The sequence below is a fragment of the Xiphophorus maculatus genome, chromosome 13, assembly GCF_002775205.1.
Source record: "Xiphophorus maculatus strain JP 163 A chromosome 13, X_maculatus-5.0-male, whole genome shotgun sequence".
Lineage (NCBI taxonomy): Eukaryota > Metazoa > Chordata > Actinopteri > Cyprinodontiformes > Poeciliidae > Xiphophorus > Xiphophorus maculatus.
In genome coordinates, this window is record NC_036455.1 from 10,594,811 (window position 1) to 10,610,947 (window position 16,137).

At 36.4% G+C, this 16,137-nt stretch overlaps 1 protein-coding gene across 4 annotated transcripts in view; it reads left to right on the forward strand.

Annotated features, from left to right (window-relative positions):
• Positions 1–16,137, forward strand: part of mtss1 (MTSS1, I-BAR domain containing) — a 55,389-nt gene that overhangs the window by 2,252 nt on the left and 37,000 nt on the right. For all 4 annotated transcript variants that reach the window (XM_014470873.2, XM_023345112.1, XM_023345110.1 and 1 more), the window contains exons 2-3: positions 9,057–9,118; positions 11,786–11,859. In XM_014470873.2, the coding sequence (XP_014326359.1) occupies positions 9,057–9,118; positions 11,786–11,859 (136 nt within the window). The remainder of the gene's footprint in view (positions 1–9,056; positions 9,119–11,785; positions 11,860–16,137) is intronic.

Genomic DNA, 16,137 nt, shown 5'->3' on the forward strand with positions numbered 1-16,137 from the left:
TAACCGTATTGCCTTGTAGAGCCAAGATTGTACTTATTTTAACTTGAGTCGTTTTGCCTTCTGAGCAACTGTAGCCTTTTGTGATTGGAAATATTTCCAAACTTGTCCAAATTTGTCTTTCCTGTCTGGAAGAAAAGAGAAGATTTAAATACTGTAGTATTTCAGCAATGTCGTGCAGCAACAGTTGAGAGGGTCAGTGGTGCCCTATTTCATGCCCGATCACAGTCAGAGAAAACTTCAATCACTTCAACACTTTTCCTGACCTCTCATTTAGAGTACTTTAGACCAGAAGAAGGCTGTGGGTTTCTGTCTAATGTAGCAATTAGACATGAACCCCAGTATACCCAGTAAACCTAGTATACCCATTTATCAATTTTGGTTGATAAATGTTGCATGACAGATACATCTGTTCCTGTTGGTTCTATAGTTACAGACAGGTGGCTTCTACAAGTGTAGCTGTGGGTTCTCTGAAGAAGGTCTGGAGTTCTTTGCCACACCCTTTTCCCTTCTCATCTATGTTTTTACATTTGTTTGTTGTCATTCACTCCATTTCCTTCTCTTTCTCTACTCACTCTTTCTTCATCTTCTCCCACACTACTCCTCCCACTTCCACCCGGTTTGTTGTTCTCCTTTAACCTCACGCTGCCAATCTGTTCCTTCAGTCTCAAGAGAAACAGCTAGTCCTTTAAGATCCAATAAGACTTTGATCTTTATCTTAGGTCTGGATATCAAGGCTGTAATCAATAAAACATCACAGTAACTTTGTTTGAATGTGACTTTAAAGAGTTAAAACGCAATCCTTTTGAGAACAGCTAGCTATCAAAGACTTATGTATTGGGAGATCCTTGTCATCATATTTAATGATGGATCAAATGAGAAATTAATCTTTTGGAAGACAGGAATGTTTTAGTTTCCCAGTTTGAACTCTTTTTCTTTTTTTTTGTTTAGAAATGTATCAATTAATTCGTTTTCAAAGATGTACTTTTAAAGCTGCTTGGTTACTGTTTCTGTTTGAGGTTGTCTGTTTGGACATGTTGACTTTTACTGCTTCTTTAAAACTCTGCTAATGATGTTAGTAGGAGGGGAAACTTTGTCTACACTAAACTTTATAGGGCAAAAAAGTGTTTTCCGGTTTTAGTGAGCCTCTAGTAGTTAACATAGCTGTCCTGGATTCGATTCCCGACCCAGTTCCATTTACAGCATGTTATGTGCCTCTCTTCTCTGCCTGTTGAGCTACTAATGAATAAATGTCACTAGCAGGGCAAACAAAATCTAAATATACATTTAAAAAAGAACATAAATCTGCATTTGACTTGCTAATCAAGGAAAAATCAGCTAATTTTGATTATTTGATTAGTCAGCTATCACAGTTTAACTGACTGGCTGAGTCTGAGACCAAGCTGAAATTTATGTGTGTTTTGCTTTGTTGAGTTTGTAACTCAACTCTGTGCCGCTATCAGTCAAAAATACAATTTGAACAATTTTGTGCAGCAGCTGCTTGTTTATTCTGGACAGTCACAGAGCACCACATGGTTTCTACTGAAAGGATGCTCTGTTTTTCTGCTGATCTGTATATGCAATGTGGAAATTTACCAACTTTTATCTTTAAGCTTTGCATACTAACATAATCAAAGCTGCCTCACATCTATTTGTTGCCATTTATCTCTCTTCAGTGGTATTGTATAGCACTTAAATTACTTAGTTGCATGCCAACTAAGGGATGCCAATAGTAAACAATTAAAGGCATCACGAATCTGTTAAGGGACAATTTAGAGAATTTGAGACGAGTTAAAGGGGTTTCATGCAAGGAACCTAATTTTAACAGCAACCTCCACCCTGCTCATTTTTAAAAATATTTTTTAATGTGTCTTAGGTTGGCTCCAATTTATATCTTAAAAGTACTCGAGTACTTGGGAAGCTTTGCTGATGTGTCCTACTTTATTAATTGCAGATAAACCCAAAGGTTTCCATAACCTTCCTTTGCCGTATGAATATTGTGCATCCTGATATTGTGATACTCGATTCATATTACTTCCAGTAAAAGAAACAAGGTGGTAAAGTTAAAAGATTACTTTAAATCTTAATCTGCCAGTCATATGAATAATTTTGGACTTTGCTGTATGTTATAGTTATTATTATTATTTTTTTTATCTCGTTCTGCAGGTGTAGAGGCAGACTTCTATGGTGTTAATTTGTGTTAATTCTGGACAGTGCTATATGGTATTGTTGGACAAGTGAAGGCCACGTGCTGTTTGGAGCGAGATGTAGTGTTGGTTGCACCCACCAGTCATGATGAAAATTATTTCTGGAGGCTGTTGAGGCATCAGTAGTTGATGAGTCGGGAATAAGAAGAGAACGCAGAATCAGATATGTCTGACACTGATTGCCGGGTCACATACAAGCAAATTCCCTCACTTTCAGTCGCCAGATCTTTGAATGCTGACTCTGTAATCATTTGGCAACCAGAGTTGTATCCTTAAGGTGACAAACACACTTTCACTAGTTGATATTTGGAAACTCTAAATCTTGCTATTTGAGTCTGTTGTCTGATTTAACCGTATATTTTATCTTTTAAAATTTAATTGAAAGTAACACTGACAAAAATAAATGAATTATTCTTAACAAGAATAATCCTATCTGAATTATCTCAAAGGAATTTCAGTAAAAGTGACTGATTTTGGAGACTCGCTGACAGATTTGTCATCTGATACAAATATGTGGGTGGAACCGTCTGTTTCGGTGTCGCTGTGGAGGAGACCTCAGTCTGCTGCTAATTGTCTCCAGAATGCATTAGCGTCCTATTTTCATTCGCCCTCCACATGTCAGCCGAATTAAAGGAAAACAAACAGGAAATGCCGCAAGCACAAGGTTAATGAGGTAAAATAAGATTGTGTTTGTCTGTAATCTAAAATAAGGTGCCGACTGTTTACCTTTACCTAACAACCTTTAGCCATGTAGAACATTTTATGTTTTTTTAAAGGAGGGAGCTTAAACTAGAAGCCTGAGATCTTTAGAAAAGCTAATTTGATGCATGTTCTTCTTTGATGGGGGAAGTGCCTCTGAAATAATGAAACTGAATATTTTTGGTGGTATTTTTAGGAATTTTTGAGACATGATTGAAAATGATAATGGAAGCTGGTATCAAAGCCTGTTCTTAATTAATTAAAAAGAATGAAATATGCAGCAGGAACCAGTTTGCTTTTCCAAGACAAAATGTTTGATCCTCGCTCCGTTGTGTTCTGAATTTCTGCAGATAATTGTTTTAAACAGCGGCAGCTCAGCACCAATGAAATCATTTTTCACATGATTCCCGGAAACAAAGGCTTAATATTCCCAAAATTAATCGGTGTAGTCAATGAGCACTTTTTTTTTTTTTTTTTTACAGATGAATTGGTTCTTAATGGCCAGATGTATATCTGATCTCTGATCTGTTTTTTTTTAAACAGAATTGTACTCACTGTGTCAAACTGGATTTATAACAAAAACAGCGAGCGATAGTTAAAGATATGTAAGGCTCATTTCATTGTCTTAAATTGGACTGTTTAAGACAATAAAATGACTCGAGCCACAACGTTTTTTTTCATTGCCCAAAACTTGCTCATCTTTAGGTGCTAAAAATGACAATTCTTTCCTCAAACTCAGCTCTGCTAAAGCTGTTGTAAATATAATATTTGCTCAACAAGCTCTATTGCACTGGAATTTGTTTAGCTGACAAATTCCCTAACATGATTGTGGCTCTAGCTCAGGGTTCTGCAACCTTCTCAATCAAAGATCTGTTTTTGTTCTCAAAAACAGATCTTTAGCTAAATAAAACTCATTTACTGCCATAAATATTACTGTAGGTTTTTTAAAAAGATTACTTATTTTTGATAAATATCTACATTAGACAACTAGTAAAAAAGATTTCATTTTATTTTAGGTTTTAAAGTAGAAAAACATAACTATTGCAAAAAACAAGACGGATACATTTTTTTTCTATAGGATGTTGTGTAAAATGATGAAAAATTAAGTGCATATTTTCCAATAGAGCAACAATAACAATAGATTTGAACAAATAATACTGATGCTTTCAGTGTCTGTTCTGGACATTTAATGCAAGTATTCCATAAAAAAACACCTAAAATCTGCAAATGTTATATTTATATTATTATTACCTGGTTCTAAATAATTTTTTTGCCAGAGTTGTAAACGGCCTCTAAAACCTGGAGTTAAACCAGTACCAACTTTAATCAGGATCTAAAGTCTGGATCATGGTGATCTGTGACAAATGAAAACATTAAGCACCACTTTTTTTAAACGTCTAGAGTTCCGTTTTGGTTTTGATGTCTCAGATTTAAAATTTAAAAAAATGTAAAAAGAAAGCGTTTCAACAATTACAAAATATCAAATTTATTACCAGAACTACATTAGAATAACACCATTTCACTCCTTCTGCTGTTTATTTAGATTTTATCCGCTTTTTCCAACTGAGTTTTTTTTTTTTTTTTAACTCTAGTCCTTCAGTTCTGCAGGCGCAAATTAGAGCTAATTAATTAGGGCTGTGGCATTTAAAAGCAGCATTTGTTTAAAACAGCATTAACAAAGTGGTGATATGACAGATAGTATTAATTATTTAAAAAGTAATGATTAATGTAAGTACAGGAATGAGAGGCATACATTGGCTATAAGAGACGTTCAGATATCAGATCATCAGCTTCTCTGTGTTACTCTGCTGAGCGCATCATTTAACTGGTGTCCTGTGAGACTGACCTCCTACCCCCATTTTGATTAAACTGAGTGCATGAGATGTTTAGCGTGGCCTCGTTTTGCTTCATTCAGCGCTTCACTTCAATATCTGCATCTCCTCTCTGCAGTTTGATGTATACCCAAATGGTTTTCACATCCCTTGCAAATGTGAACGTGTCTTGCAATAAGTCGTTAATCATCTACACGCTGTTGTGCTGGTTAAAACGAAGCAGACACATTACTGTTGATCCATTTAAGTGGAACTGATCTGCATGCTTGTCCCCAGAGGAGAAACCAGCTCATCCTCTTATAATGTGAGCTGCTTTACACTGAGCCTAAAATCTGCTTTTATACCTGGACCTGCTGTGGTTTTATAGTTTTATGTTTCATAGAAGCACAACTGCTGCTGTTGTCTTTGTGTAGTTAGTTGATGTCCATATGGGGAGCTCTTGCTGACCTTAAGTGACTATTATACATGTAGGCACACAAATAGCTTGTGTAGATGCAAAATATTGGGAGTTTTTTTTCCACAAAACTCAGCCTGTTTTTTTCTTTATTTTAGTAACTTCTACAAAAGACAATAATTGACTCTCTGACTTAGTTTGTTGTAACTTTGGAAAACTTTGAATTCGGGATCTTTGTAATTCATACCAGTTCAGCATTTGCTGGATATTCAGCTAAAGTCTGACTATTAGAAGTTCTACATTGTAAATTACAGGATGCCATGTTTCTCCTTGCACGTGGTTCTTGATATTCTATAGTCAAGCTTCAGAGGTTTAGTAAAGGCTTTTGACTAAGACTTCAATAAGACAGAAAAATTGCTTTTTCAAATCAGGTGTCTGGCTGTTGTTACAACCAAATAACAAAGGTTAACAGAGTTCTCAATAGCCTTTTAAGTGAGATAAATAAACCTTATGATGTGCTTTAGGGTTAATGGTCTAACCGCATCAAGATTGCAATGGAAGCATTAAAGTTGGAGCTGGACATTGATTTTTGGAGCTCTGGTCAAACGGCACTTTGAGTTTTTATCTTTGTGTTGCTGGAACAAACCCACTGGCTATTCTCAACCTTTCTCTGTTCTTGTTTTCAGTTGCAGAGGTTATGTTTCTGTTTGACATGTCCAGTTACATCGATTTTAATTTATTTTTAAAAGTTGCTAGGAATTGTAATACTGGTCCTCACATGACATACAAAGTTTTTGAATGTATTTTATCTAAAATAAGGCTTACCATCATATTCAATACATTTTGATATAATTGAAAGGGTTATTCAGTCAATTCATACATTTACTGTTCTATATTCAGTAAAGTTGGTAGAGGTGTGTAGCGTAGCCAGAGATCACAATGTTGTTACTTTGAAATAATATAAATCAAGTGGAAATAAAATGTATAGTGCAGTAAAAGTACTCCTAAAAGTGATATATATCTGTTTGACATAGATTCAAAGAAATTACCATCAAATAATGCTGAGAGTTATTCTCACATTTTAAGAAAAGGAGCAGAAACATATCCAGTAATATCTAGAAAAATATTAATGGTTGGACTGGCATTTCTTTTTATCTGTCTCCTTTCAGGCTTAGACAATAAATATTTTAAGAGAATTAAATCAGCTTTGCTTTCGCCTATATTTCTTCACAATAAACATTAAAGAAATACCCTGGAACTAGCAAAAAGCAAATGATCATATAGTTTAAGCTTGTCCAGTTGCTCACAGAGCTTAACAAATGGATCAGTGGATTCCTGAAGGACCAGCAGGCTGCTTCTGCTGCCTCTCGTTGTTACCACGGTGACAATTTATGTCCTCAGTGACTGATGGATGCAGCGACTGAGACCTTGCCCTCTCTTCTGTGTATATTTTAAAGAGAAGGAAGCCAGGAGGCAGAGAGGATGCAATGACATGTGGCTATATATACATTTATAATATGGAGTGTAATAGAGAAGATTTGATTAATGAGCCGGAAGAAGGAATGCCAGTGCTTCTGACAAATTGAATGAGGGTAGGTATGGAAAAACGCTGCTAAAGTAAGGGTGTAATGCATATTAACATGGAGAAAAAGACAAATGGAAGCAAATCAGGAGCACAGAAGTGTGTTTGTGTGTGGTGGGGTGAGGCTACATGCACGTGAAACTCTCCCCTCGCCAAAAAAGCAGCCCCTTACTCTATCTGAAGCCCCTTCTGCAGCAGGAGCATTACCATGGCAACGGTAGCCAGGCAATGACGCTGGGCATCACTCTCACAAACGAGAGGCTGAACACGCCCAGCTGCACCGTTGGATGGGGAAAATGTGCAGAGGATGACGCAGGAGAAAGAGATGGTGGTTGTTAAATGGAACCAGAAGAGGAGGAACTCCCTCTTCCTCCACTTCCTCATTTCTCATATAATGGTTAATGTGTCAGGAATATTGTATAATGTCTTATGTTTATCAATGAGAATCTAAATGAGTAACATGGCAAAAGATCTTATTATAGGACCATGGACTCGTGAATGCAGTCAGAATATACTAAAAACTAAACATTCAAAGTGATAGTTTAGAATTGTTTGACATTTTTCGTAAGTCTCACAAGTAATATTGTATTTATCTTTAATGTACAGATGTCAAATCACAAGGAATTTCTAGAAAACTAAAATAAAATAATGTGGTGAAAGGATTGTATGATGGAGGCCCCATTTTGTTAAATTCAGCAATAAAAATCAAACCTAAATGTTTGTATCTGTGTATTCGGTGACTTATTAGCTTATAAACAGTCTACACTTTAACAAGGTCAGCACCTTGTAACACTTATCATTATGAGTGTTGCAATGTTAAATTAAGGCTGCTGGTTGGATCAATCCACCTCATTAGCCTGATCAGCTGATCGATAACCTGCTAAGTTAATTTCCAAACAACTCAGCATAACACACAGTTGTTCAGATTTTCATGCATTGAATCTTGGTCTAGTTAGTTATTGAAAAAAAATTTATCCTGATTATTTTTGCCAATATTGAAATGACTACTGTTTTAAAGGGACAATTTATTGCACTTGGAAAACACTGAACTGTCTTGAAACATGTATTTTTCCCAAACAGCTTCTTGTTGACTTTTTGATATAAGAAAAATGAACACTAATCAGAGATGTTATGCAGCAGTTTAAATTCAATAAAGCTTAATGAAGTAAAAAAAAGATTAATAAAGACAATGAATATTTTCGGCAACAAATGATTCAGTGAAATGATATAACCAGCAGTTTTAATCAGTGTAATATTTGTGTAGTTCAGCTAACAAAATGGCAAAAGCTTAACATATCTTGTGAAGTTGTATGTGTTTCATATAAATCAATATATCTTTTAGAATCCTTTTAGTTTGAGTTTAACATTTCTAACAATTTATTACATTAGCTAAAACAGAAGATCTGTCTGACCAGCTGTTTATGGTTATGTTTCTGCACGGAAGGTTACTAGTACAGATAACTTCACAGATCCTCCTATAACAAAACTGCTAACTGTCCTTTTATTTTGGAAATCCTTTATTTAGAATTTTCAACAAGCAAAGGAATTGTAATACTTTTAAAATGACTCAAGTCACATTTTTGTTTAGGATTGAAAACAAATCTGTGATAAATTTGGTGTTTACCACATGATCCTGTGAGTAGAGACTCCCCAGATCTTTTGCTGCAGTGAAAAAGGAGGGTTTAAAAGCCCCACCCTCTTGGATGGCACCCTGTGACTCCTGCTGACATTAGAAGGGTACCCTACTTTCTCGTGTCCCTGTGTGTTTGGCTGCAGTGTCAAAGCGTTTCCTTCAGTGTAACTTCTCAAAGCACACATTGAGCAGCACCGCATTGCAGCGTTTGCTCTCTCGGCCCTCACGTCTTTCTCATATTAGTCGCAGTCTGTGGACATGGGCTGGATTTGCATGCCCGGAGGGGCTTGTTTGGCCCTTTTCTGCACAGGCAGCTTCGGGTGGGGCGTATGGATCGACCCTATTGATCGGTCTCCATCCTGTGTGACGGAGACCGGGCTTTTTCTGTTTACAATTTGTGTTGAGGTCAGACAAGTTATGCATGGAGGAGCTTTTCATGAGGGGCAATAATTTGGCTGGTTTGTTGCTGAAAGCAAATAATATCAGTTTAAAGGATAAAACAGTAAAACAAACTGTGGACCTGTTGTAGGAGTATGATCATATAATATAGTAAAGCTGACATTGCCCCCCCTTTTCTTCAGTGCCTACCTAATAAAAGGCTGATATTCTAAAACTTAGTGTTAGATCAAACTTTTTAAATTTGATATTTGATTCAATATATTGAAAGTTTGCATCTATATGCCATCATTTCTTTTTCTCTCTCTGTCTTCAGGGCAGCTACCCCGTCTGGGATGACTTCATCAGCAAAGCCACCAAACTGCAAACACAACTAAGGTAACTCACACATGCTCAGTCATACTGTAATGATATTTAATTCTGTATGAAGTAAAATGCTGGTTTTCTCAACATTTTTGGCAGTAAGTATTATGATGTGGAAAAAAAACCTCATATTTGTATTACCACTCATTTTAGTATTAACTGCTTGATAAGATATCAAGCAGCTTTTAATAGACAATAATAAACTCAGTAAATACAAAAATGCAGTTTTCAAAAGGTGTTAAGGGAAGAAATCCATCCAATCCTAGCTCAATTTGATTCGTCTTTGAATTTGATGTGCCATATAGACAATAACTATTTGTGACATCAGTGACTGCTATCATGATAACTGGTCTGTGAGGCATTATTTGGATAAAATTGGTGATCAGCCACAATTGTTTTTCCCTTTGCGAATAAAGGCTTTTGCTTGAGTCCCAAAGTCTTGGAAATCTTTGTCTTTGGGACTGTTTCCAGTCTAATAGATGCTGATCATGTTGTTTTCATGTGTGTGGGCGTGGGTGTGTTTATTATTATTATTATTATTATTATTTATTAAGATCAGGGTATAATGTGTTGCTATATGAGTTTGTTAAACCTATTTCCTATTGTCAGTCAAGTTCTATTTAAATAACGTCTGGCAGTAATAAGTAGCTATTGAAATGTACTCATCCTTTGAGAAGACTGTGCATGAGTTCACGATTTAACATAAATTAACACTATCACTTTTATGTTTTTTATTGTTAAAACATCTGAATAGTTGATCTAAAATTTACAGCATTATCCATAGACATTATATTTTTCCATGGCTAACTGCTGACTTAGGTTTTCTGACCTGCTGTTCCATTCCTGCGATTTTAAAAAGTAGAAGCAGCAGAGTCTGTACAGTTTTCTTGTTGCTGCTACCCAGAAAACCTGTAAAATGCAAACCGTGTGTTCTGAGAGCAGCCCTGTTTACCACACAGGTTGATGGTCAACAACAGCTTGACAGGAAGTCAGTTTTGCTCATGGGGGCTTTTTGTTGTCAGTTCTCGCATGGATCAACTGTTTTTGTTTTTACCTTAAACTCTTCATGTCAAGCAAGTCGGTTGGAAACCAGACGAACAGACCTGAGGCACACAGTGTGAAATACAGTGGTGAGAGAAATGTTTGCCCCAGTCATGATTTCTTATATTTCTGTATGAAAAAAATCCAAACCTACATTTTTGAGTGTGAAAAATCGAATGCCTTCTAATAAATAATAACTGGTTAGGCCACAGTTAGTAGAGGCAATCACTTTAGATTTGGTTTAATAATAATAAACAGCAGTATTTAAACACAACGTTCTTTTATGTGATTGTCTAATATTCAAATTTTTATCTGAAACATTGGGGGGAAAAAATCTTAAAGGGTGCCAGCACTTTCTCACCATTGTATTTGTTTTATAAATCTGTTCAACAATAATGTTTTAGAAAGTCTCCAATAGTTTTAGATATATTTATCATAAATGCAAGAATCTTGTGACTTTATTTTTTTTCAGTGAAGTGCATTGAGATGACATGTCGTGAATTGGCTTTACACAAACTGAATTGAATTGTTGCAAAATGCTAATGTTTCAGGGTTGCACAGCAAGAACCCAGATCATGACGTTCTACAGGTGTTTAGAACCTCGGTTAATAAAAATCCAATCAGTGTGCTTCATTAAGTGCTTAAATGTCAGACTCACCTCCTGTTTGCCACATTCCAGACACTCTAGTTTGCTGCATTTAACACACGCATGCAGGTTCACACACTAAACAGAAACCTATTGCTGACGTTCAGCAGTTAATAAATGCACATGCATGCAAAATGCTAAGAACCTGCACTTAAACTCTACTTTGGAATGGGAATGTTAACACACACAGATTTCCTACCAGCCATTTAACCGTGAAGGCCTACCTGCCCTGCAGCGAGGCCATGTGTACGCTCGCTCACACACACCCTCACGCCCTCACATGCAGACATGCACGACTTGATTAACCTTCTGTAGCTGGAAGAGATGAAGGATCACAACATATGGCCATTATCTGTGTGATTAAACTCAACTTTGGGACAGAGTTGTCAAAATACTATCCATAATACTATGGATAGTATACTGTCCAATAGTATGGTGTTGATGCAGAGGCAGAAATTAAAACCCCCAATAATTTAGTATTAGTTTTAAAATATAGCTTTCTACCATTTTGTTCTTTATAGAGCAGGAGTCCTTAACCCCTAACCCTAACAGTCCTTTGTTGTGCCACTTTTAGATTCATCCCTTCTGCAACACACATGAAAAAAATAACGGTTTATTTCTAGGTCTCTGCAGAACCTTTTAAAAATGATACGAATTTTAAAAGGCCACTTAATTTTTATTGTTACTTTCAAAACTACAACCAGTGTCGGGCAACCTGCAGCACATTTTTTACATTAAACATCATCACATGTTGAATTAAAACAAGGCTCACACAAACATCTACTTTGGTTTTGGCTGATATGAATCTACTTAGTGCAACTCTTCAAAAAAGACCAAACTAAACTTTTTTCTATTCATATTTGTTCAAACAAAATTAAAGAAATATTGTCAAGTTTGTTCCGTGTCATTCTTAACATAAAATTCACAATGTTCACTGAATTATTAACTATTTGGCTGCCTTTTTTAACGAATGACTCCTCTGTTGGTTCTCTCAGGACGACGGTTGTCGCAGTAGCCGCTTTCCTGGACGCCTTTCAGAAAGTGGCTGATCTGGCAACTAACAGTCGAGGTACGATTTACAGAAAACACACTGTTTTCTAGATAATTTTTCTTTGCGACACTTCTACGGCTTTATTTTATTTTATTTTTTCATAAAAAGCATCCAGATCATAAATCAAGCAACTTTTTCCCACAAACACTACACTGGACAGTTTTTGGTTGGTTGCGATTCTGTTTGTTACCTCTGAGTTTTGAATGTGCTGCTTGTGGATGATTTTCTTGATATTCTGTGAACCTTTGGGTGGGAATTAAAGCTGTTAGGATTGATCTGGAGCCTGGCTAGAAGCAAGGATGATGTGAAGCTTTGGTTGTTTTTTTTTTTTCAGATCTTTGGCTGCAAGTCACACATTGATCTTTCTTTTAATTTTTCATTTAAGATCAAGGTTTGCTTACTGGCTGTTTACTGCCTCAAACACAGCAAGTTCAAAGCATTTTTTATTGCACTTTTTGTGTCGGTAATTCATTATGGTATAAAACGCATGTTTGGCTTGTAAAGTTTCATGTTGTAATTAATCAGCCGATATTGTTTTAAGATGTAAGCATATTTAAATTCTGTGGATTTGAATTTAAAGGATGAAAGAAAAAAGTCCAAAAGCAAAACACTATTTAAAACTTAAAGAAAATAAATATTGAGAACATAATATCTTCTAACATTAAATCATGCTTATTTAAAAATTAACCAAAATAATGCCTTCCATAGTATAAGTTATGGAAGGCAGTGGAAAGGAGGTAATGAATTTGATTTCAATATATTCAGCATGTCTGTATTACTCAGAGTGCAGAAAAGCTCTCATTTATTTTTGGTGTTTATCACTATAAATAAATAAATAAATAAATAAGTTCAGATATAGAAAATGTTAGTATTTTACCTTCAAGGTGAAATAGACTGTAGCAAAAAGATCACCCAAAAAGACTATAAAGTGAAATCTGTCCTCAAAAATTTGTCCCTGAACCTCACACACACAGAAAGCAAGACTGGGATAAAGGAAACACAGGGAAAGAGAGGAAAGAGTTTTTGCTGACTGAAAGTTACAGAAACCCTCAAACATACACAATTTGTGTGTTTGTTGACAGCCTGCATAAAGCTAAAACACATTTGGCTGTTTTCAGAAGTCTCGGGGGGGAAATCTGCAGAAAAGGTCTGTGATCAAAACAATGGTTAATGAATCAAAGCCTTAAAAAGTTAACCAACACAACAATCTCTCATTTGTAATTCTTATTATGCCTTTTGTAATTAAAATGTAGGGAATAACTCACTGCAAGTCATTTTTGACCACAACTTATGCTTCACATTAACACTGAAACATCTCAGACTTTTTGCTGGAGATTTCAAAGGTTAAAGATGTTTGGCTCTGTGGAAAAAGAAGCCTTACTGCAGCACGGTTAAAATGAAGCCTCTCTAATGGCCACAACTATAGTAACTGATGCTATTATTGCCTCATTATCTGCATCTGGATTGGGGTCAGAGAGGTAGGAGTGGAAGAAGAGCAGCTCAGCTAATAATAAAAATGCAGACTTTGCAAATAAAAATTCTGGCACGGTCTTATTGAAGATATCTGAGGCTTCATATCCAATTCAACCAGTCGGTTTGCTGCTGCTGTCCAGAAGCAGTTTTCACATTCTCCATTGATTTGTCCTTTTCCACTATTGACAAATGATCAGAAGCTGTTCCCCCTCCTATCAATCCTTTCAAGTATTGGTGAAAGGAAGCGGCAAGCTTTGATGACCAGCTTGACTTGATGCACACATATGTGTGGTCTTTTTATCCTCTGTCTTTTCCAGGAAACTCCCATTTATCATGGAATTTATGTCCTTTCCCCCGGGGAAGCCTCTGCTTCAAGGTTGAGTCTGTGTGTATTTGTGTGCGGCATGTGTTGCTCACAGCGCCCGATGTAGGTCAACTTCCTGTCGAGGCGACTCGCTGTCACAGTGACAACAGTAGCCCAGGAAACAATCAGTCACTGTCGTGATGAACCTGCAGCTCTGGGTCACAGCTGCTCTGTAATTGACTGTGTGTGTGTGTGTGTGTGTGTGTGTGTGTGTGTGTGTGTGTGTGTGTGTGTGTGTGTGTGTGTGTGTGTGTGTGTGTGTGTGTGTGTGTGTGTGTGTGTGCGTGTGTGCGTGTGTGCGTGTGGGTGTGTGGGTGTGTGTGTGTGTGTGTGTGTGTGTGTGTGTGTTGCTCAGTAGTTGTTTCACCTGCAGCAGTATGTCAAATTATTGCCTTCCTGCAGCAACCGTTGGTACAATTGCAGGGCTTTGAAGCCACATGTCAAATTTCTTCCTTCTGCGATTTTTCCAGCATCGATCCACCTGAGCTTATGGCTGATGATCAGAAACACAATTATGTAGAATATATTTAAAAAAGGGATGAAATTGTTCACACAAATCACTTTTCATACTTTTTAGGGTTAACGTTCAGCAACAAAAAAGGAGAAAAACTTATGTTTTGGTTTATGCCTCATACTTTTTTATGTTGTCTGATTGAAATGTAAAACAATGATACTAACATGGCATGATACTGTGGTTTGAATATTGACAAAATAATTTAGTATTTTCGTACATATTTTTCAAAAAGTTAAAACAATTGTTTTGGTTAGCTAAATATCTCATGTTGCATCTCATCTTACATAAACACTTGCAGCGTATATACTCTTATTTCATGGTAAAGTTAATGGGTGCAGCTTATATTCAGCTGAGCTCCACAATCTGGAAATTAAAGTCTCTTTTAAGTTGATATTGTGCAGAATCGTCGACCTCCATTGTTTTTCTGCTTTTGTTAGTTGAGTTATCATCTGGTTTCCTGATTTATCAGCTGTAGCTTAAAACCTTTACCTTAAGAGTGACGCATAATGATCCTCTTTCTTTCCTTGCTGTGATTCTCTGTACTTTGTTACTTAAATATACCCAAATCATCAGATTTTCCTTTTTGGTCAGCAAAGGAAAAGTCTGGTAGTTTTCATTTAGTCAATTGAAGTTTAGTTTAGTTTTATGTTCCATACAACTTCCATACAAAAATCCAGTAACTGCAGTGTTGCATTTTATTTAGAAAATTTAGGAATGGTTTGACAGAACTTTTAAGTAGTTATTGAACTTTTTAAAATATTGCTAAACCGGGGTTATTAACATTTACATTGAAATGCAGCTGAAAGCAGTTGTGGATGGAAGCACAGTTAGGATTCGTAACCATTTTCTTGAAAATGTATTTACCTTCACAGAAAGTAAAATATTTCTGTCTATTTCTCATCATGGAGAAGATCAACTTGAATGTTAATGCAAATCCCCACTGAGAGGGAGAGCCAAATTTGCCTGTGGTTGCTCTTCAAAATGCTAATGTGTCTTTTCTCTTCCTTCACTCTTTCCATCTTGGCTCTGACCAACAATGAGGTGAGACGGCATAAAATGATGGGGTTTTTTTCTTTGAAATCAGTCTCACTATTTTTCACTTCTTCATAGTTGGAGATAATCTGTTTCATTTAGAGATGGCTTTACAGGAATGGCATAAAATCTTTAAACAAACATTTGTAGCATGCAAAAGAAACACATCGGTCTATAAACCGTGAAATTGACAGAGCAGATCTCTGATAAGCTTTTATCTTGTTCACTGGTTTACAGTTATCCAGCTCTGACGGAGGTGTTGAATTATTGAATTGAAGAGGTTGTACCTCATCTGTTCAATGTCACCCGGGTATGGAGGGATTCACTGTCAGATAGTGGAGGAGGGGTAAAAGGTGAAATCAGACAAAGTACTTGTTCCAAAAACCAACGATGTTGGAAAAATGCTTAGAAATGGAAGTGGTGATATTGAAATGCACTTAAACAGAAGAATGAATGGTTGGTTGTAGGAAAGAGAGCAAAGAGAAAAGGAAGATAGAGGTATGCTGATAGGGATGGGAGATGGTTGCAGGAGGAGGGGTGAGAGGCTGTTGGCTGTCATGTCCATCCTGCTGCTGGTGCTCATGGCAACAACATGGAAATCACTGCAGAATTGAATCTGAGTAACAGAAACAGAATCTGTTTTCATCTATCTGCCGGCGGAGCTGGTTCTGCTAACAGATTCATTCATAGTGTCATTATTTTAGACATTTCTGTAGATGGGCAGCCTTTTTTTTAACCAATTAATAGATGAGGTTGTAGTGTTTCTCCAATGTGTTAAAGTTGCTGAAAGATCCTACACTTTTTTAAAATGTAAAATTAATGAATATCTTTTTCTTTATTTTTCTTTAGGGGCTAAGGTGTGGGCTGTCGGGTTCCCTCCTAACTGCCCTTTTGCTAACCACAATGAAAGCAG